The following is a 22,447-nucleotide window of genomic DNA, read 5'->3' as shown; positions in this document are numbered from 1 at the left end:
ATGAGGGTTTAGGAGGTCCCGCCAAGGGTCAAAACCTCTCCAGAAAGAGTGGTGAGTACAGTTAGAGGAGAGTATACTATGATATTATAGTTGAAATTTATCACTCTGGACAAGAGTCGGTGCTGAAAAAGTGGCAAGCAAGGCACCTTTCCAACAGTGTCAAAAAGGAAAGAGAAAAAGTAAGGGGGAGGGAGAGGGAGAGAGAGAGAGAGAGAGAGAGAGAGAGAGAGAGAGAGAGAGAGAGAGAGAGAGAGAGAGAGAGAGAGAGAGAGAGTCAAATTGCCTGTCCTAGATACAGGCAGGGCTGTGGTTGTCAGTCTGGGAATTTAAATGCCATCAATGGCAGGATGGGTGTACTACCCAACAATAAACAATTTTGTAACCACAGTTCCTAATAAAGCAATTCTCAGGGCATCAAGGAAATGGTTAAATACATGCATCATAGAAACATTCCTTACACTTATTGCTACTGTCGTCATTTTTAGTGCTCTAGTTCAGATGATCAATGATGCATATTATTTTAAATTTATTTTCATTGAGCTAACACTGGATTTCAAAAGTGTATTCAAGTGTTTTAGTACACTTAAATAAACCTTATTTCGTAAGTTACCACACTAATCCCCTCTGCCTGAAAAGTGCCAATATACTTCCTCAACAGTCTATTGGATATATTAATGCCACTCTACTACCAACTTCAAATAATTCCAAAAAAATATTTTACCCTACCAGTCAGTATCAATATGAAAGCAGCAAACATCAATTCTCACTTTCTGGATTTAAATATGAGAATCTTTGCACATTCGAAGTTCTATCATTGCCATTAATCATTATTTAATATATTTAATAAAATTTAAAGATACTTTGACTTTGGCTACCTTGACTCAAAAATTTGCTTTGGCACAGGGGTGTTTTAATTTGCAGGGTCTAGTGTTTTTCAGCAAAGGTTAGATCAGAAATACTAATGATAGTCACTAGATGGCACTCATATAACTATTATAAAAGACGAGGTAGTGGAGCTCTCCAGGATCCAAGAGAAGGGAATCTAAAATTGAAGGAACTTTCTGGTTTTTATTTACTATGTACAAGATGATTTTTATTTTTTTATTAATAAATTCCAGATCCTTGAACTTGTTGTAGGTTAGTCACGGCTCAAGTATAATTTCAGCGGTGTCTATTTTAAAAAAAAATCACTACTTTAGAGTGAAAGGTGTTAAGATTTCTATAGGAATGAGGGCATAGAAAGGCAATTTTGAGGAGGATGCATCACTTTAATATTTTGGGTGATCACATAGAAGGAAAGCAATGGCTGACACCTATGTCTTCTTCAGCACCTGGTTTCCATGACACCTGTTTGATAATTTGGAAGTAGGCAGGGTTCTCTATTTGAAAAGGAGGCACTACTCCAAGATGATTAGCTAGCAGGAAGTTGGGGACACATGCCATAGGTGTCATCTCCTTGGCTAACAGTTATTTTGTTTTTGTAAATGCAGAACAGGTCTCTACGATGTGATTGCATTTACAAAGTTAATGGCATTTTACATTAAGTGAATTCTTATTTATCTTTAAAAGATAGCAAAATATAGACAGTCTATATGGCACTTCCTAAGGTAAAAGGTCTGCCGCCTTTCTATTTTGTTTGTAAGATCATTTTAGAAGCCATGGCAACGTTAACCATTTTACCTGAGTAATTCTTCCATTTCTCCTTACCTGGGTAGGTGGGGGAGGGTGGATTATTAATGGCTGAAACTATTCAGACTCTTTGCTACCGCTCAATCAAGCCATGGAGGCGCCAGTTTACATGTATTGATCAGTGGGTTCCTGACAGCTTTCACCACAAGGAAAAGGCATCATCCTTTTCTCCCCCTAACTTATAGAGGAACGGATCGCCTCAGAGTTTACAGCTAAAAGCTTCTAAGCATAGCACGCAAACATTTCAACATGTTGCTAATTGTTCTGTTTAGATAGTACAAGCAGTACTTTAGAAAGCTGTCAAGTTCTGAATTCACATCCTTTATCAAATAATAAACAGTCTCAACGCTTTATTGGGTCGTTTTAATTAGACTAAGATGCACTTCATTCTGACTCACGGACATCAAACGTAAATGACTGTGGCAAGTCAAATAAAGCTTTTGAGCCAAAGAAGTGCATCCGTGCTACCTGCCATGTTACCACATTAGCACTCACCTCCTACAATGCAGAAAAACTGTCCTTTAAGGGATCCCTGGAACCATAGTTCTGCTTTCCATTCTTACTTCTTTTTTGGGGGGTGGTTGCTTTTTGGGCCACAATCGGTGACGCTCAGGGGTTACTTCTGGCTATATGCCCAGAATTCGCTCCTGGCTCAGGGGACCATATGGGACGCTGGGGATGGAACCCCGGTCTGTCCTGGGAAGCCGCTTGCAAGGCAAACGCCCTCCCGCTGTGTTATCGCCAGGGCCCCTTCATTCGCACTTCTAAATGACCAACCTTAAATGATTCTCATTGCATATACCTAAATTATCTATTGTTTGAGCTAAACGGTACCTTAAAGTTAAAGAATGGAGGGACTGCCTCCAACCTGAATGAGGATCAGGTTTTTCTCGTTCTCGAACTGCACTCGATTGCACTTGCTGCCGGTAGCAACCCGGAACAATTCCTTTCTGGAGGCGCCTCCTCCCTCAGGCAATGCAAAGACTGCTAAACCAGCTCCTCTAAGAAGAAGAACCATTTTTTTAGGAAACCGGGTTGAGCTCCGCATAAAGATGGCAGTTTTGGGCCCGGAGAGATAGCACAGCGGCGTTTGCCTTGCAAGCAGCCGATCCAGGACCAAAGGTGGTTGGTTCGAATCCCGGTGTCCCATATGGAACCCCGGGTCTGCCAGGAGCTATTTCTGAGCACCGCCGGGTGTGGCCAAAAAAAAAAAAAAAAAAAAAAAAAAAAAGATGGCAGTTTTGAGAATACCTATACAAATGTCTTTATTTTTTTCTTGATTTTTTTTTCCTAAAGGGCAAGAGAGAGTGTCTCATTTTAAGCCCACAGACTGGGCAATGTCGCGAGGCGAACGATGAACGTGTTCGTGCAAGTCTTCCAAATAACTGAGCTCACACACTCAGAAAGGAGCCTTACACTCCCAAGAATGATGAATTCATAAAGCGCTGCCCCCTCCTCTAATCGATGATCAAACTATAAAACGTGATCAGAGGGTATATTTTTCTTCTGCCCGCTTGGGACGTTAATCAGAAGCTTCAAAAAGAGGCGGAGAAGAGTTCCTCTTTGTTCCCTGGGCACCTTCAGTTGGGAAGGCTGACTGAGTTTGATATCAGTTGGGGCCATGCTGGCCCTGCTGGTTCCCAGTTTAGGTACAAGCCGCCACAGTTGCTGTCACCTCCGCCTCCGAAGCTTCCTCCACCGCCAGAACTGAGCTAGCAGCCCCTTGGGACCAAGGCTCAACGGGTAGGCTGGGACGCCCTACACTGGCGCCTGCTTCACCTGCCAATGATCGATGAGGACTGTGTGCCAGCTCCTCAGCTCCCACCAAGCTTGGGTATCTACTGCAAGGCATGGCGGTTTCTGCTCCAAGCGATCATCTCTAACATACAGTTTATTTATAGGGCACTAAATTCTGCAACAGGATAGAGTGAGGGAAAATGACATGTGCCTAGCCCTCTCCGAGGTCCACTTTCTAAACCACAGAACTCATTTAATTAACTAGCAGCAGAACCGAACCGGGCTAAAGCCTACCTAACTCGTTGGGGGAAAAAGTGCGCCATCTTCCTGGGAAATTGGGATGGGGTGACAGCCCAGAAGGATGGCTGCCACGATTAGCTGAAGTGAAGATTCATTGGGCAAGAATTGAATGAATTATTGGGGCGTTTTCTCCTTTCTTCCTTCCTTCTCTTTGGAGAAAGGAAGATCGAGATCGCCAAAGCCAGAACAAAGAGACAAAGGAAAGAAGGGAGAAAGAGCACGTGAGCGAGATAATACGAATATTATATGGAATATATGAAGATCTAGGAAAGAGATCAGCATGCAAAGATCATCAAATATTCATCTTCCAGATGAAAGGCTCCAGCTCCTGGGGCAATTTCAATCACAGCCCCAGCGCGTTCCTTTGCAGGCAGCACCCAGTCTGGCCAGCTCCCCTCTCTCCCCCACCCCCAGCTAGACTCCTACCGGGGCTCTGGGGCTCGGATACTTTCGAGTCCCGCCAGTGTGTAGATTTCCGGCTGGTACCGCCCCACCACGCCCCCCACAGAGTCTTGGCTCCACCCCCCCAAGACCAGCCGCTGTGCGACAAGCTGATTGGCCAGCTCCTGGTGTAACTGGGCTAGTCTGCTCGGGTTCGTTTCGGCATTCTCCAGACTCTACCACAGGTAGTTTGCGGCATTGGGAGGAGCCGCGGCCGCAGTAACTGCGGCGGCAGCGGGCACCGTAGAGACTGGCAAGCTGGTGTTGACAGCAGCGCAGCTCCCGAGCAGCATGCAGGGCTGGCCTCTTAGCCCAGCGTGTGTCCGCAGTGCCTGGGGCTGTGCTGCATTCAGGCTGAGCAAATTCCTCTGACATCCTAAACCTCCGTCCCCCGCCCCTCCTCGCTGACACTCCACAGACATTCTCCCCCACCCCACACACTCGCTTTCCTCTCACTCAGACATTCACATAGCCGGAGACCTCCTCGAATGAGCCGTCGCTGATGGCGGAACCCGACCCAGGCCGATCAGCTGTTCCCTGGGAGGGTGAAACCTAGACTCTCCCGCAAGTAAACTTTGGCGACGATATAACAGCCGTCCTCGGCAGGCATCTCCCGAGGTGGGCCCCAGCGACATGCTACAGAGCTAGAAGGCTTCCACCCACGGCGGTTGCGGCGGCGACACAGACGGCGGCGGCGGCGGTCATCCGAGCAAGCAGCGACATCCCAGACCAGACCCAGGGAGAAGCAGCTCCGGGTATCCGCCCGTGGCGGCCCCGCCTCTCCTGGCCGGTACTGTTCTCCCTTCCTCTCCCCCTCCTCCCCAATCCCCATTCCTTCCCCAACCAGGCCATTAGAATGACCGGGCTTAGATTTGCTTGGACAAATTGCCTTCGCCCCATTTCGACACACTTGACGTGGAGGCTTGGGCTGCTTTGATCCCTTTGATTTCGGAAACCAATGCTTTCAATCCAGCCTCCCGGGTGGTTGTGGGGAGGATTCTGCACCCATCTCTGATCTTAAGCAGATGCACCCCCAAGCCTTGCGAAACCAACCTCAGCGTGAGGGAGCACATGCTTGCCAAGGCAGCTTCTCTCCCATACCCCCTTGCTCTGTGGGTCTGGGGACCACCAACCCGCTCTGTTGGATACTCGGGTGCCTGCTGCGCATGGCAGCAAATCAGACTTCAGTCTGCGACCCGTATTTCTCCCCAACAGGCCTCAAAAATATCAACGCGTTTCCCCAGGACTCCGGAGGGCACGTTCCTGGCCGATCCTCTCTCTGCAGTGAGCCAGGAGTGCGAGCGGGAGGTCCTTGCGCATGCCAGGTGCACAGACAATCTGCTAACCGGCTCTCCTGCTGGTGTGCCGTGGCCTTCCTGGGAGTGCCTGAAAGAGCGGGACCCCGCCAACCTCCCCTCCTTAGCATTAAGTACAATCCCGGCTCTGCTGCTTGTTTCCTGGATTACTCAAACGTCTTCCAAACTGAAGCCCTGCCTGATTGCGGCCTCTTGACCCTGACCAACTTTGAACTGGGAAAACTGAAGAGCCCAGCTAGAGGGAGGGGGCTCAGGGCCTCCCAGGAGCCCCGGAAATCAGCACGAGCCTCCGCTGAACCTGCTGCAACCTCAGCGTTGGAGCCGGCGCAGAAATCGAGCCTTCGCCGCCGGGTATCACTGGGCAGGACTTTTACAGCTGCCTCCAGGGTCCCCGGGAGCGCGCAACAGGCGGCCCGACTTGTCGGGAAGCTGGAGCACCGGCGGCGGCGTCCTTGGAGGGGTATGGAGAGGCGAGGCCAGGCAGAGCCCCGCGCTGCCATGGATTCACTCCTGCTGCCATTGTTGCTACTATTGGCCATACTGTGGACGCAGGCTGCTGCTCTCATTAACCTTAAATACTCAGTAGAAGAGGAGCAGCATGCCGGAACAGTGATCGCCAATGTCGCCAAGGATGCTCAGGATGCTGGCTTTGCTCTGGACCCACGCCAAGCCTCAACCTTCCGTGTGGTCTCTAACTCAGCCCCACACTTGGTGGATATCAACCCCAGCTCAGGCCTGCTGGTCACCAAACAGAAGATTGACCGAGACCTACTGTGCCGCCAGAGCCCCAAGTGTATCATCTCACTGGAAGTCATGTCCAGCTCAATGGAAATCTGCGTGATTAAGGTGGAGATAAAAGACCTGAATGACAATGCTCCCAGCTTTCCAGCAGCACAGATCGAGCTGGAAATCTCAGAGTCAGCCAGCCCTGGCACACGCATCCCTCTGGACAGTGCCTATGACCCGGACTCAGGCAGCTTTGGTGTGCAGACATACGAGATCACACCTAATGATCTGTTTGGCCTGGAGATAAAGACGCGTGGTGACGGCTCACGCTTTGCAGAACTCGTGGTGGAGAAGAGCTTGGATCGAGAGACACAATCGACCTACAACTTACACATCACTGCACTCGACGGGGGCAATCCACCACATCTGGGCACTGTTGGCCTCAGCATTAAGGTGACTGACTCTAACGACAATAATCCAGTTTTCGGAGAGTCCACCTATACCGTGAGCTTGCCAGAGAACTCACCTCCTAACACGCCAGTCATCCGCCTCAATGCTAGCGATCCAGACGAGGGCACCAATGGCCAGGTGGTCTACTCTTTTTATGGCTATGTCAACGACCGAACCCGTGAGCTTTTTCAAATTGACCCTCATAGCGGCCTGGTTACAGTCACCGGTGCCCTGGATTATGAAGAGGGTCACGTGTATGAACTAGACGTGCAAGCCAAAGACATGGGACCTAATTCCATTCCAGCACACTGCAAAGTCACCATCAGCGTTCTGGATGCCAATGACAACCCACCAGTTATCAACTTGTTATCTGTCAACAGTGAGCTGGTGGAGGTGAGCGAGAGTGCGCCCTCGGGGTATGTGATTGCTCTGGTGCGGGTTTCTGATCGGGACACGGGACTTAATGGGCGTGTTCAATGCCGCTTACTGGGCAATGTGCCCTTTCGACTACAGGAATATGAGAGCTTTTCCACTATATTAGTGGACGGACGACTAGACCGGGAACAGCACGATCAGTACAACCTTACAATCCAAGCCCGAGATGGTGGCGTGCCCATGCTGCAGAGTACCAAGTCTTTCACTGTGCGCATCACTGATGAGAATGACAACCATCCACACTTTTCCAAGCCCTACTACCAAGTAATTGTGCAGGAGAACAATACTCCAGGGGCATATTTGCTATCCGTGTCAGCCCGAGACCCTGACTTGGGTCTCAATGGCAGTGTTTCCTACCAGATTGTACCATCACATGTAAGGGACATGCCTGTCTTCACCTATGTCTCCATCAACCCCAACTCAGGAGACATTTATGCACTGCGGTCCTTCAACCACGAACAGACCAAGGCGTTTGAATTCAAGGTACTGGCCAAGGATGGCGGCCTGCCCTCCCTACAGAGCAATGCAACAGTGAGAGTCATCATCCTTGATGTTAATGACAATACTCCGGTCATCACCACCCCACCCCTAATAAATGGCACTGCGGAAGTTTATATTCCTCGAAACTCTGGTATAGGCTACCTTGTGACTGTTGTCAAAGCTGATGACTATGATGAAGGTGAAAACGGTCGGGTCACTTATGACATGACCGATGGAGACAGAGACTTCTTTGAAATAGATCAGGTCACTGGGGAAGTCAGAATCACTCGCACCTTCAGTGAGAGCTCCAAGGCATCCTATGAGCTTATTGTGGTGGCCCATGACCATGGCAAGACGTCTCTTTCAGCTTCAGCACTTGTCATAATCTACTTGTCTCCTGCTCTAGATGCCCAAGAGTCAATGGGCACAGTGAACTTGTCCCTGATTTTCATTATAGCCCTGGGCTCCATTGCAGGGATCCTCTTTGTCACGATGATCTTCGTAGCAATCAAGTGCAAGAGAGATAACAAAGAGATCAGGACCTACAATTGCAGGTAGAGCCACTTTTTTCCCTCTTTCATTCTTTGTGTTGTATGAATAAGGTATATATTTTCAGTCTGAAAATCTGGGTTCTTTTGTTTCCCACTTACAAAGGGGTAATACAGTGTTTTTGGCAGGGTGGGGTGGGTTTGGTATTTAAAATGATTGGTTCTTTTGATCTGACATTTTGCTGAAAGGCATTTTACTGTTTGAGTGGATGGTGACATAATGAGGATGAGCAGTAATGCGATTCTTGTTTCAAAATTTGCACCGTATTTTCCATGAAGTTTATGCAAAAACCAAACAGAGAATGTTTTTATTGAACTATTACAAATGACAACTGAATTTCAGGGGTTACAGTGTTTGGGGGAGAGGTATAAAGCAGAGGAAGTGCTTCTGGGTACTGATTCCTATTGTAGAGATACTGAAGAAGAGCCTTGTCAAAGGGAGAATACACCAGGAAACAAAAGAGTTTGGGAAGAAGAGGAGCTTGAGGGGAGCAGAGCATTACTGTTTTCAGTTAGACTTGACTTGTTTTGTATACAGACTTTAAACATCTTCTATATAAAGTGAATTCTACCAGTTGTATGTTTTTAAGTACCTGATTGGAACTAAACAACTCAATGAGTAGCAAGATTTTGTATCCAAATATTTTTTTGAAAACTTGTTATCTTCTAGAGTTGGTGGTACTTTTCTCTGATGTGGTACTCAACTAGCTGTTCCTCTAAAATCTATTCTCTATCAGAAGATCTATGATCTATTTATTGTGCTACAGTCTCACATTCTTGCAGTATTCAGGATTTGTGTGTGTGTGTGTTTGAAAGCTAGAGAATATGAATAAAAGTCTTGAATCTAGAATGCCAGTTTTTTTAAGATATCGTGGTAAGATCTTGCTAAAACCCATTTCTAAATATTTCTGTAAGCCAACTTAGCATATTATATGTAATATTTTCCAGCAGCATATTATCAAAATGGTTGAAATTTTTTTTCTTTAATTTTCTGAATATGTATGCTGCTGTGTTCAACCACGATGTATATATAGTTTCAATGCATTTACACATGCAATATGTCCTTTGTGACATCTGTGTTTGCATCTTTAATTTGAAAAATATGGTCCTGTAGGTCCGATTTCTATTTAACATCATTTGAATAAAATGTACATTTCTGTGAATTAGAGCCCCCCAAATATGTAACAGCCTTGCAATTATTGTTTCCCTTTTGCAATTCTCTGCATTACGCACGTTAGTAGACAAATGCTAACCACACATGAATATCAATCAGGTGCCGTAAAAGAGCAGCTGCACTGCCTCATGAGTGTTTTAATCTTCTTACTAGTGAAATGGTTTGACTTTTTTTTTCTTCAGCAACTAGTCATTTCAGATGGGAGGAAGCTAAGCTTATATTTTACTTATCTTTGAAACCTGTGACTGCCAAGTGGAGATTTTTATAAAGGAAAATATAGGGTTTATAAAATTTTATTTATATAGAGATAAAGATACAGGGGACCCTTTAAATCAAATTCTACAATATAAAATAAATTCATAAAACCTTTTCCATAATGAAAAAATAAATAATATTAAATAAATATTTTGATATCAATGGTTGCTGAAATATGACTGGAGGACTTTTTCTGAAAGAGCTTGCCAAGAAGACCATTAAACAGAAGGGAACATTTGAATTGAAAACAGTACAAATCTTAATGCTCTCCACATGTATATTTTTTAAATAATTCTGTTTCATGTGATGTTTGCTTTTAATAAAGTACAGCACAATTAAACAAATTGTCAATAGAGGAAGGGCTTCACAATGAATGTCTTAGTTGAATAATTGGACAGGGGATGGCCAAACTTACGCATCATGGATAAATAAAGTGATTAGTATTTTCCATTGGTTCTGTAAACAAATTAGAAAAGAAAATCAACCTCAGTCACAGGGTCTTGGAGATTTTAGCTGCTCCTTTACCTAGTATTATCAGCTTGGTATCACTTTTCTGTCTGAGCATAGAGGGAAAGTGATAGAGGAACAAAAACTAAGCAATTAATTCCAAAAGGATCTTGGTGTCGGCAAAGCAATAATTTGCTAAGTATTTTAGAAACTTGAAGTTCAAGAGCTTATCTTTCCATGTATTAACCAGAGTTTTCTTGTTTGCAATCTCCTCAAAGCTTCTTCCTTATATACATTTCATTTATGAGACTTGTACGATGATCTGAAAGTGCTGCTTAAATTGGGTTGTACTTTTTGGATTTAGATAATTAGACTTTTTCAATGAGAATTCAAGTAGTCTTTCCCTTGAAAAGATCAACCTGTATTATTTATTAAACTTATTGTTTTTATTGAATATTGAATTTTCCAGAAGTTGAATTTCTAAGTAATAAACAAATCACTATGTGCAAAATAAATTATTTTGAGAATCTGCTTATATTTAATGTATTGTTTATACAAGTCTCTTAATGCTTGTTACCTTTGATACACATTGGTGGGTATATGTCAATGTTAATCAAATTGAGCTCTTTAGGTTTTAGTTGCTTAACTTGCAGAAGGATACTGAGTTTATTAACTTTTAAATTTCTTCACAATAATTGATTTAACATCAATTTGTTTGCTAATTTTTCTTTAAAATGAGAAAACAGTAAGTGTCTGCATTGCATCTATATTTCTCCAGTTAGGGAAGAACAAGAAGAAGGCAGAGATTTGAATTTAAGGGGAAAAGGTAAAAGGAATTTTACCTCATTCAAATGAGTTTGGTAATAGATTTCTCTAGGAGCAGAGTTGTTGAGGTATGAATGTAAGTGAAAATGGATAAAGAAATAGAAAGGAGAGTATTAGAAAGAGAAACTTGTCGAAGAATGGGTTCTGACTTCTAACCAATCATGACAATCATAGAGAAAATTGACTGTAGGTATTTATCCATCAAGTTACTGAAGAAGGGTGAATTTTTGGTGTCTGATCTTTTGTTAGATCATCATTTACATCGTATTTAACTCAGGAGGTCTGTTACTTTCAATGGAAGCACTAGATTTGACATTTTTTCATATTTTAATCCATAGGCTTAACTTTCTCCACCCTACATCCTGATAAGAAGCCACTTACAATAAAAATAGCAAATCAAAAGTACATAAACTTTTGGGGCCAAAATGGAATGGGAGTTCACTATGTTTATTTAGTTGGAACAATTTGTTTTGAATCTTGTTTAGAATGTTAGAAGCACAGGGAGAAACCCTACGGTGTGATGCAGAATCAACTAGAGTGAAAATGGGGGTTGGCTTGGCAACTCTCTGGGCTGCTTAATAATTATTAAACAGTGTGTGGTTTTGAGGCATTAGAGATAAATGCTGCCTTTTCTATCACCTAGAATCGCTGAGTACTCCTATGGACATCAAAAGAAATCAAGCAAGAAGAAAAAAATCAGTAAAAATGACATACGTCTGGTACCCAGGGATGTGGAGGAGACAGACAAGATGAATGTTGTCAGTTGTTCCTCTCTGACCTCATCCCTCAACTATTTCAACTACCACCAGCAGACACTGCCCTTGGGCTGCCGTCGCTCTGAGAGCACTTTCCTGAATGTTGAGAACCAGAACACCCATTCTAGCAGCGCCAATCACATCTATCATCATTCTTTCAACAGCCAAGGCCCACAGCAGCCAGACTTGATTATAAATGGTGTCCCACTGCCTGAGGTGAGTGCAGTTAACTATATCTGTGAAGTGTCTCCAGACCTCTTAACCAGAGGTGCTTGAGGGCATTATATTCCTGCATGCTGGCAACATTCTCTGGCACGTACCAGAGAGTGTCTTTGCCTACACACATTTACATAGTCAGGACCTGTTACCAGTGTTTCTTGGAGTAAAACTGGAACCCAACATTTGGGTCCTTGTTGGGGTGGAGGCTGGGAATATGATACAAATTTGCTTTATTTGTTGTAAATGTAGCATAGTAACCAGTTAGTAGTATCCATATTCTAGTTACATAAGGTAGTTAAGAAAGCATCAAGTGATGTTGAAAATAAATAAATGCCAGTATGCTAAAAGACCAATATCTCAGTGTGAGATTCAATTTCCTAAAATTATCCCTTGCTTTTGGGGGATATTTTTATCTTATGCTGAGAAAATGAAAGAACTAGTTAAAAAGAGGTAATAAAAATGTAGGATATCACATTCTCATTTTTGGAAGTTGCTATGGAGTATTTGGCAAATAGAAGGCAGAAATTTTTACTAATGAAACTTCAAGCATTAACTAGGTATTTGAAATAGGTCTGTTTAGTTTTATTGTGAAATTATTATCAGTTGATTTATTATTAGTTTTTTAAATACTATATCCTTATTTTGTCACTAATGAAATATGTCAGAGTAGTGGAATTATGGTGTACGGGTGGTTGGGTATAAACTTATATAAATAAGAATTCTTCAGTTGATTTCATCAAAATTGTTTAAGTTCCTTTTAGTTGGAAATCTCATGCACTGGGACGTGTAATATATCTTTCGGGTTACTAATGAAAAGAATCTTTCCTACATGTAAAGTACTTCCACAGTTTTTCAAGCATCATTTACAGCCTTTATAATTGTTTTTTGGTTTTTGGGTCACACCCGGCGGTGCTCAGGGGTTACTCCTGGCTGTCTGCTCAGAAATAGCTCCTGGCAGGCACGGGGGACCATATGGGACACCAGGATTCGAACCAACCACCTTAGGTTCTGGATCGGCTGCTTGCAAGGCAAGCACCACTGTGATATCTCTCTGGGCCCAGCCTTTATAATTTTTGACATCAGTTTTTCAAAGATATTTAGATAGATTGCTCTTTAGTAAGACATACAGTGGAGGTCCATAGATGTTAAGCTTAGACCTCCAAAGGACATTGAGAAAAAGGATACTGTATTTTAAGTTTCTATAACTTTCTGAAGAATGGATTAGTGACTCATTCATGTTTCTTTAAAAATATTCAGTCTGAAGTACCTGGGCTATAATTCACATGAAACAATTTCATATACTTACCTAGCAGAAGAGATACCATGATCACGGAGGTGGTTTCCCCAGAGCAAGGCTTATCCATTGCACTCTGGATGTGCTGACCCCTACAATTTCCCCAAATGTGGGAAACTCGACTGCGTAATTTGTGGTAGTGGGGAACTGTGTTTGTGCTCTCCCCTGAAAAAAAAAGAAAACAATTTCATAATATTTCTATCACTTTATTCAGGTTGACTTCTTGGAAAATCATTCTCATCATAATTAAATTAATTAAACAACAGTGCCTTAAATAAGAAACTAATATTTGGCCAGCAACAAATGCACCCTTGTTTTAAATCTATAATTCTACATTTGAATTAATTTTAATTGAAAACTGCTTGGTAGTCTCAGTTGTAATTATGAGTGCCTGTGAATACGAGTAAAACTTGACCATAGACTTTTTTGAGTATTCTGGCTGAGCAATAAAGAAACAGAGGTATAGACATATGGAGAGGAATCAGACCAGGATGTGGAGATAACTTTTGTTATGGATTCTATTTATTTCTTCATCTATAAAATGGGCACATTTACCATGCAAGTTTGATATGAGAAATAATCTAACATTGTGGCCTGACATATAGGTGCCCCACAAATGTAAATCTTTATTATAGTCAATAATTGGAGAATCACTGTTTTAATGGCCTGCACATGAGCACTTGAGTATATCTCCCTGATCACTTAAAATCAAAGAACATTTGGGGCCGGGCGGTGGCGCTAAAGGTAAGGTGCCTGCCTTGCCAGCGCTAGCCTTGGACGGACCGCGGTTCGATCCCCCGGTGTCCCATATGGTCCCCCAAGCCAGGAGCAACTTCTGAGCGCATAGCCAGGAGTAACCCCTGAGCGTTACTGGGTGTGGCCCAAAAACCAAAAAAAAAAAAAAATCAAAGAACATTTAAGGTGGCTACGTGTGTATATGTATATGTACATGCATATATATGTATATATATGTACATATGTTTGTATATATGTATATAAATATATATGTATGTATATATGTATATGTACACATATATGAATTACAAAGTTATATGGCAATTGTAGTCATACTGGATATTTAAGAAAAGAAGGTAAAGATATTAGAAAATTATGAATACTGATATATATATATATATTATCCTGTGTGACTATGTCTCCATATTTAACCAATAGTGGTGTTTTTTCTGAAATTCTCTTTTTAGGTAGAATAAAGCAAAGTATTGGTTTATTTAGAAAATTCCTGCTTTTTCTGTTCTCAAAGAAGACATATATATTTATATATACACTTATACACAACTTTTTGTGGCACCATAATCTAATTCAGAGCTTCTTTCATGCAAAACATGTGCTCTACTTTGTTTTACTACATATATCTGCATTTTTTTTATAAAACTAAGAAAAAATGTTAAAAAAAGAAGAGTGGTCTTGGGTGCATTGGTGAAGAAAAAATAGGGGCAGAACTAAATATACAAGCCAAATTCAACGACAATAAAATCAAGAGACCTAAACTTTAGCAATCTAAACTTAAATGGGCCTGTTGTACTGGCAGGCCAGAGGGCAAAGCTTGGTGGTATAGGATGCACTCTGGGTGCGGTGGTGGAGGGAGGTCGACACTGGTGGTGGGAATGACCTTGAATCACTGTATATCTGAAATTAAACTATGAAGAACTTTGTAGATCCCAATGGCTTCAATAAAATAAAATAAAACATATATCCTAAAACAGAGCTACATGCCTTCAAGGAATACATATTTTAATGTCATGGGAAAGAAAGCAAACAAACAGGTGGTTTCCAATATTGAGTGATGAATGCTCCTAAAGAACATTTGAAACATTCATTTTTTTCCTTGGACAGTAACATTTGATATATTTCCTACATTTTCTTTCAATTTTCTTCATTAGTTAATCTGTCCAGTAAAACAGTATTTTATAAGCAATTACTAATATGTGCTATGATGTAATAAATAAGACTCTAGAAAACACTTCACTAAATGTATCACATTTTAACTTATTATGTCAGTTTTTTTTCTTTTTGGGCCACACCTAGTGACACTCAGGGGTTACTCCTGGCTAAGCACTCAGAAATCACTCCTGGCTTGTGGAGCCATATGGGAAGCCAGGGGATTGAACTTTGGTCCGTCCTAGGTTAGCATGTGCAAGGCAAATGCCCTACCACTTGCGCCACTGCTCTGGCCCCTGTCAAACAGATTTTGTTCATTAATTTAACTCATTCATTTTATTACATACTTTTTGAATGTGCTAGATATTGTTCCTACCTGGAAAATAAAAATATAGAATTTGAAACTTGACCCTCAGGAGCTTACAAGGACACAGACAAGGAAAGAGGTAATTTCAATTCAGAATGACATCTCTTTCTTGAGCATTTGTTATATCTTAACTCTCCATATTTTGAACAAATATCACTCATTATCCATTCAGTCCCCTGCTACGAAACTCACTTCATTAGCTGCAGATTATAGGGATTTCTTACAATGGTCTTATAGTGAAGCAGAACTTCTTAGTCTTTCACTACTCTTCACAATTTATCATGGCATTTAATGAAATCAAATCACAGTAAAGCATTTTTAACTATCCACTATGTGCTAAACTGTATGATTTGAATTAGGAGCATTCAAAATAAGTACACAATAACATTTCCTTGGTTTCAAAGTTCACAGTCTAGATTGGGAGTTATTATTATTCACATGATTTTCCTGGCAAGTTTGATAATTTCTAGTTACTAATAGGCACCTTAATGCTCACTGTTATTTCAGTTGTAGCTCAGCCCCCACTTAAATGTAAATTTACCCTAAGCTCTTGAACTTTGTGTTGATGGGTAACATTTGCATCCTTCTCACATCTGGATAATGCTATCTTTATATGGTGATGCTTTAACTTGTATGGTCCTTTGAGCACTGCCAGAAATGATCTCAGAATACAGAATCAAAAATAAACTGTAGGCAGTCTGGTGTGGCTCCAAACTAATAAAAAATATAAAAGTATTCTCATTTTTTGACAGCCTTCTCAGTTGACAAACAATTTTATTCCATCTTATTTAATTAAGGAACCCCTAGATCTGGTAAATATTAATCTTCGCTCATCAGATTTCTGCATTATTTCTTTTATTACCTAGGACTTGGTTATTTTTGGAGGAAGAAAATGTTGTTTATTTATTTATTTATTTGGTCTAAGAATAGAAATTTGGGTGGGACCTGTCTCTGCCTTTATTAAACTTGAACTTATCTACACACTAATATCTTTGTAGGCATTTAAAACTTTTTTGTTTATATGTTTTGGGATCACAACCAGCAGCACTCAGGGATTTCCCCTGGCTAAGCACTCAAAAATCACTCCTGATAGCTCAGAGGACCATATGGGATGCCTGGAATTTAACCTGGGTCAGCCCTGTGCAAGACAAATGCCCTACCTACTTTGTTATATCACTCAGATCCCTTAAAACAGTTTTATTGTGTTTTTTAAAACCTTATTTATTTATGGTTTGGGGGTTACACCCAATGGTGTAAGCCAAAGCTTACTCCTGGCTCTGTGCTCAAGGGGATAATACTGAGAGATGTGATAAAATCGGAGTCTACTGGCATTCAAGACAAGCTTCTGGCCCTCTATACTATCTCTTAGATTCCCTAAAAGCGTGTTTTTATACTTACCTTTCCTTGGGTTTTGTTGTTGTCTCAATGACCAGAGGTAACACACATGCCTCATTCCTGTGCTTGCACATTTCTAATTGTGGAGCTTACTGTAGATCAGACATCAAGTTTCAGTGGTTGCATACTGAGCTCAGTGGCTCGCCTAGGTTTGTACTCCTTTAACTTTGGTGATTGCAGGAATTGCTCTCTTAATTGAGGCATGCACATATGATTGTGATAATTGCCGATGTCTGCCCAAGTCATACTGCACTTTGAATCTGTGACCATATGCTTACAAATCAGTTATTCAAAGAATTCTGAGCTATTCTTCCAGGCCCATATAAAATTTTTGAATGATTCTGAGATAAGTTTCTCTTGCGTTTCTGTTTGTTTGTTTGTTTTGGATTTTGGGTCACACCAGGAGGCGCTCAGGGTCACTCCTGGCTCTACCCTCAGAAATCGCTCCTGGCAGGCTCGGGGGACCATATGGGATGCTGGTTTTTGAACCACCATCCTTCTGCATGCAAGGCAAATGCCCTACCTCCATGCTATCTCTCTGGCCCCTTTTTTGTTAGTGTTGTTGTTTTTGGATCACACCTGGCAATGGTTATTCCTGATTCTCCTCTCAGGAATTTTTCCTTCCTAAATGGGGAACCATATATGATCGAACCTGAATCAGCTGACTGCAAGGAAAATGCCCTACCTGTTGTACTTACTATTGCTCCAGTTGTGACATGAAAACTCTTGCAGGCCAAGAATTTTCAGAATTCTGGTCATAGGTGCATAATGAATTAGATTTAGATTTCAAAACTAAATCCTAAGTCTCATCTTTTTTGTTTTATTTTTCCTTCTTTCTTTTTTATTTCTTATTAGCTTGGGTCTTTGAAGAGTTTTAAGGCCAAAGGTAACCCTAAAGCTACTTGAAGTACTGGAAAGCAATGCAACCCATATCTGTTCAAACCTACTCACAACTTTTGTTAAAAAATAAAAGACTACACTTCTACTAGCAGACATGCTAGGGACAACTATTGTCTTCATTGTGTCTTACTGGCCTGTTTCACATCTCGCCAAGGTAGCACTTTTCCCTGTGGGGATTGATTGACTTGCAAGATGTGTTCCAGAATAAACTGTTCCTCTATTGTCTCCATGCAACTGCAGCAGAACTGAGTTAGTTTACATTAGTATTTACTAATTTATTATTATCATTCCTTATTGGCAATTAACTAGTTACCTTAGAGATCACTTCTCTCCCAGTACACCTACACTAAAGTTGATCTCAGCCAGAACACTTGCTAATGATCCTGAGATTTCTTTCCCTGGGGAACAGGAGGCAGGGCATTTTCCATAGTGGGCTCTGATGATTTGGAATTCCTCTTATCAGAGGAAAAGTTGTTTTGGATCCATGTGACCCCATCTTTTTTTTCTGCCTGTCAGACATAATGTGGGAGAAGTTGCATATGTCTCCCTTACTAACCTTGCCTGAATATACTGTGCTTTGGTATACTGTGCACAGAGGCTGAAGCTAGTGGGATCATGGATTACTAATTGGAATTGGATAATTCAGAAAGTATAATGTCATGACCTTACAAGCTGAAGTCTTAGTTATGGTGTTGTAATGTGTCTGAGGCATTTACTTAGATATTTACTCTTCAGAATGTGTGTCGCTGCTTATAGGACTTAGGGTAAGTTAAGTTTGTCCAGAATGAACATATCAGATGTGTGTAATATACAAGAAGTTACTTATATAAGAGGCCTGCATGAGAATCCAGAGACTGAGTCGTAAGAAACTCTTTTTCCTTACCGATTGGAAGCTAAATTTTTAGATTTGTGGCTGGTTAGCGTTTAATGTGAGCCTCATTTACTTCAAACAATTGAGAAACTTGAGGTGTAAGTCCCAGAGGATCAGTTGTTTGCAGAGGGAAACGTTCTTCAAGTTACATTTAGTCTTTGATTGTTGTGTAAAGATTGGTTATTGTGTGGGCTGCATGGTGAGTTTCACTTGGATTCCAGTGAATGTACCTGGCCAATCAGGACCTTCTTGTGTCTTCCTTACTCCCAAGGATGGCGAAGAAAGTACTGCAGTCCAGTAGGAACAATTTTTCTAGTTCCAGAAACTTGAATTCCCATTCAAAATCTTTTAGTATATCATTCAGCATTTTATTTTAAATTATTAACTAGGATCACACACCACCATAGCACTCTGGAAGAGGTGTCAAAAGAAACTATTTGCTATTCTGTAATCAAGACATGGTGTTGAAGGGAATTAAAAAGCAAATGATTTACTCAAGCACACAAAAATGATACAAAATAGTTTTTCTAGTACAGTTTCAAAGTGATTTCTGAAGGCCACAAGAATGCTGTGGTTTCTACTAGAGATCTTGTGGATATACTTTTGAATATTAATTTTTGTGCTCATAAAAATGTGTACAGCAAGTGATGTTTTTGTGAATCACAATGGTGGAATTCCATATCTATAGAGAACTTGATGTCATTTTTACATAGAAAATACCCTTGTGTAATATGAATAGTCAACTCCTGATCAATTTCTCATATATTGTTTATGAAATCTTGGAAAGATAGGCTAATTTATTATTCACTTAAATTGTAATTGGTTAATTTTCTCAGTTAACTTTCATTTAATTAAAAAAAGCAATTAAGAAATAATAAAATTCACTGAGTTCAGAGAAAATAAATATGTGTCAACTAAGATTTAACAAAAGTGAACATTTCATATTTGCCTCAGGGTTAAAAACTAAATTGACTACTCCTTCCCACCCTATGCCATTACTGCCACTCTTCGTAAGCTTGTAACTGGGAGAACAGAAATACAACATGAATGTTTTATTGAGGATTGCTTTATTTTCTTGAGCTTCATCCTCAAGGACATGACTCGACTTTGCTGTTCAGGTCAATAAAGGTTTCCTGGGTTGAGGAGAATTGGATTTATTCTGGAAAATAAAAGAAATAACGGGGGCTTACTACATTGTAGGATATAAGGAAAATACAAAACAGTATTGTAATAATACTTAGATAGCATAGAGATGAGGGTTAGAAGGACCAGTCCATTTTTGATAAGAAGCTTGCCGCAAAGAGTGGTGAATGCAGTTAGAGTAGAGGGATCGACTATAACAATGCTTGTTGGAACTAATTACCCTAGACAAGACAAGAAGTGGAAGCTGAAAGGGGATAAAGTATCATGCATGGTAACCTTCATTAACAATAATGAAAGCCACAGTGTCAAAAAGGAAATAGAGAGAGACTGAGAGAGTGAGAGAGAGCAAGAAACACACACAGATCCAGAGTGAGAAAAAGAGAGCAGAGCGATAGAGGGAGTGAGAGAAAGATAGAGAAGCAAAATTCCTATTCCAGAGATAGGTTAAGGCGGGTGGGCGGGAGGGAAACTGGGGACATTGATGCTGAGAAATGTGCACTGGCAAGGGATGGTGTATACTCTGACTGAAACTCAATTATGAACAATTTTGTAACCAGGGTGCTTAAATAAATACATTATTTTAAAAAAAGTGCTAGCTTCAGCAGCACATATACTAAAAATTGGAACGATACAGAGAAGATTAGCATGGCTCCTGCGCAAGGATGACACAAAAATTCGTGAAGCGTTCCATATTTTTGACCAAAAAAAAAAAAACATGCTGTGGTCAGAGTGGTGGTGCAGCGGTAGGGTGTTTGCCTTGAATGTGGCTGACCTATGACAGACCATGGTTTGATCCCCTGGCATCCCATATGGTCTCCCAAGCCAGGAACAATTTCTGAGCGCATAGCCAGGGGTAACCCATGAGTGTAACAGGGTGTGGCCCAAAAACCAAAAAAAAAAAAAAAAAAAAACCAGAAACAAAAACAAAGAAAGAACCAAACAACCTCCCCAAAAAACATGCCGCCCAATTATTGAAGAATAATTAACATCAAGGTCCCTACTCATTTGCATATCATTAAAATTAGTTGGCAATTTCTGTTTATTTCCACACTAGATCTTTGGTGCAATCGCTGGCAAACTCTGGGCAGCTGCAAATATTTGAGAAATGAAATCTTGTTTAATAAAAGTATTTGACAGGAAAATATTTTAAATTTATTAATTTTTTATTATTTTTTTTTAATTTATTAATTTTTATGTGCTGAGAGAGCTCAGGGAATAAAAGTCAAGGGTTTTCTTTTGGACTACATACTAGATCCCCTATAATTTCTTTTATTTACTTTTATTTTTGTTATTTTTATTTTCTGTTATTCAAAATATTGTGATTTACAAACTTCTTCATAGTTGGATTTCAGACAATGAATCAGTGACAATCTCACCACTCATGTCGACCTTCCTCCACCAATGCTCCCCAAGTGCATCACATACCACATTCTTTCTCCCCAGCCTTCCAATATACCAGGCCCATTTTAAGTTTAGATTGTTAAACATTTGGATCTCTTGATTCCATTTATTGCTTTTGGCTAGGATATTTAATTCTGTCCTTTTTAAACACTACCAATTCACCCGAGACCAGTTGGCCTGTGCTCCCCATTCTTTTATATGTATTTCTTCTCTTCCACTCAGTTTCTTTTTTTTAGATTATTTCTTTTTATTTTTTTCTTTATTTAAACATCTTGACTACAAATATGATTGTGATTAGGTTTCAATGTCCCAAAACTCCCTCCCTCCCACCCCACCCCCACCTGTACTCTAGACAGGCTTTCCAGTTCCCTCATTCATTCACATGATTATGGTAGTTCTCAGTGTAGTTATTTCTATAACTGCACTCACCACTCTTTGTGGTGAGCTTCATGAAGTGAGCTGGAAGTTCTAGCCCTCCTCTCATTGTCTCTGAGGATTGATACAAAAATTACTTTTATTTTCTTAAAACCCATAGATGAGTGAAACTATTCTGCGTCTCTCTCTCTCCCCCTGACTTATTTCACTCAGAATGATAGTTTCCATGTACATCCATGTATAGGAAAATTTCATGACTTCATCTCTCCTGACGGCTGCATAATATTCCATTGTGTATATGTACCATGGTTTCTTTAGCCATTCATCTGTTGAAGGGCATCTTGGTTGTTTCCAGAGCCTCGCTATTGTGAATAGTGCTGCAATAAATATAGGTGTGAGGAAGGGATTTTTGTATTGTATTCTTGTGTTCTTAGGGTATATATCCCTAAGAGTGGAATAGCTGGGTCGAATGGGAGCTCAATTTCCAGATTTTGGAGGAATCTCCATATCGCTTTCCATAGAAGTTGGACTAGACGGCATTCCCATCAGCAGTGGATAAGAGTTCCTTTCTCTCCATATCCCCGCCAGCACTGATTGTTCTCATTCTTTGTGATGTGTGCCAATCTCTGTGGTGTGAGAATGTATCTCATTGTTGTTTTGAATTGCATCTCCCTGATGATTAGTGATGAGGAGCATTTTTTCATGTGCCTTATGGCCATTTGTATTTCTTTTTTATCAATGTGTCTGTTCATTTTTCTCCCCAATTTTTGATGGGATTAGATGATTTTTTCTTGTAATGTTCTATCAGTGCCCTGTATATTTTGGATATTAGCCCCTTATCTGATGGGTATTGGGTGAATAGTTTCTCCCACACGGTGGGTGGCTCTTGTATCCTGGGCACTATTTCTTTTGAGGTGCAGAAGCTATCTGGAACAATAAACACCCTCGAATAGCTAAAGCACTCCTACGGAAAAGGAAAATGGGAGGCATTACTTTCCCCAACTT

At 40.9% G+C, this 22,447-nt stretch overlaps 1 protein-coding gene and 2 non-coding genes across 4 annotated transcripts in view; all 3 read left to right on the top strand.

Annotated features, from left to right (window-relative positions):
* The first annotated feature begins 5,963 nt into the window (after positions 1–5,963).
* PCDH19 (protocadherin 19) overlaps positions 5,964–22,447 on the top strand; it is a 201,433-nt gene continuing 184,949 nt past the window's right edge. For both annotated transcript variants that reach the window (XM_049766591.1, XM_049766590.1), the window contains exons 1-2: positions 5,964–8,128; positions 11,467–11,794. In XM_049766591.1, the coding sequence (XP_049622548.1) occupies positions 5,982–8,128; positions 11,467–11,794 (2,475 nt within the window). In that variant the 5' untranslated portion in view covers positions 5,964–5,981. The remainder of the gene's footprint in view (positions 8,129–11,466; positions 11,795–22,447) is intronic.
* LOC125999944 (U1 spliceosomal RNA) lies at positions 13,096–13,259 on the top strand. The gene has a single exon (XR_007492370.1). It is a non-coding gene; the product is annotated as a U1 spliceosomal RNA (small nuclear RNA).
* LOC126000189 (U6 spliceosomal RNA) lies at positions 20,256–20,363 on the top strand. Its single transcript, XR_007492550.1, has one exon. It is a non-coding gene; the product is annotated as a U6 spliceosomal RNA (small nuclear RNA).

The sequence above is a fragment of the Suncus etruscus genome, chromosome X, assembly GCF_024139225.1.
Source record: "Suncus etruscus isolate mSunEtr1 chromosome X, mSunEtr1.pri.cur, whole genome shotgun sequence".
Classification (NCBI taxonomy): domain Eukaryota; kingdom Metazoa; phylum Chordata; class Mammalia; order Eulipotyphla; family Soricidae; genus Suncus; species Suncus etruscus.
Note: the sequence above shows the minus strand (reverse complement) of the source record. Positions and strands in the feature narration are given on the sequence as shown.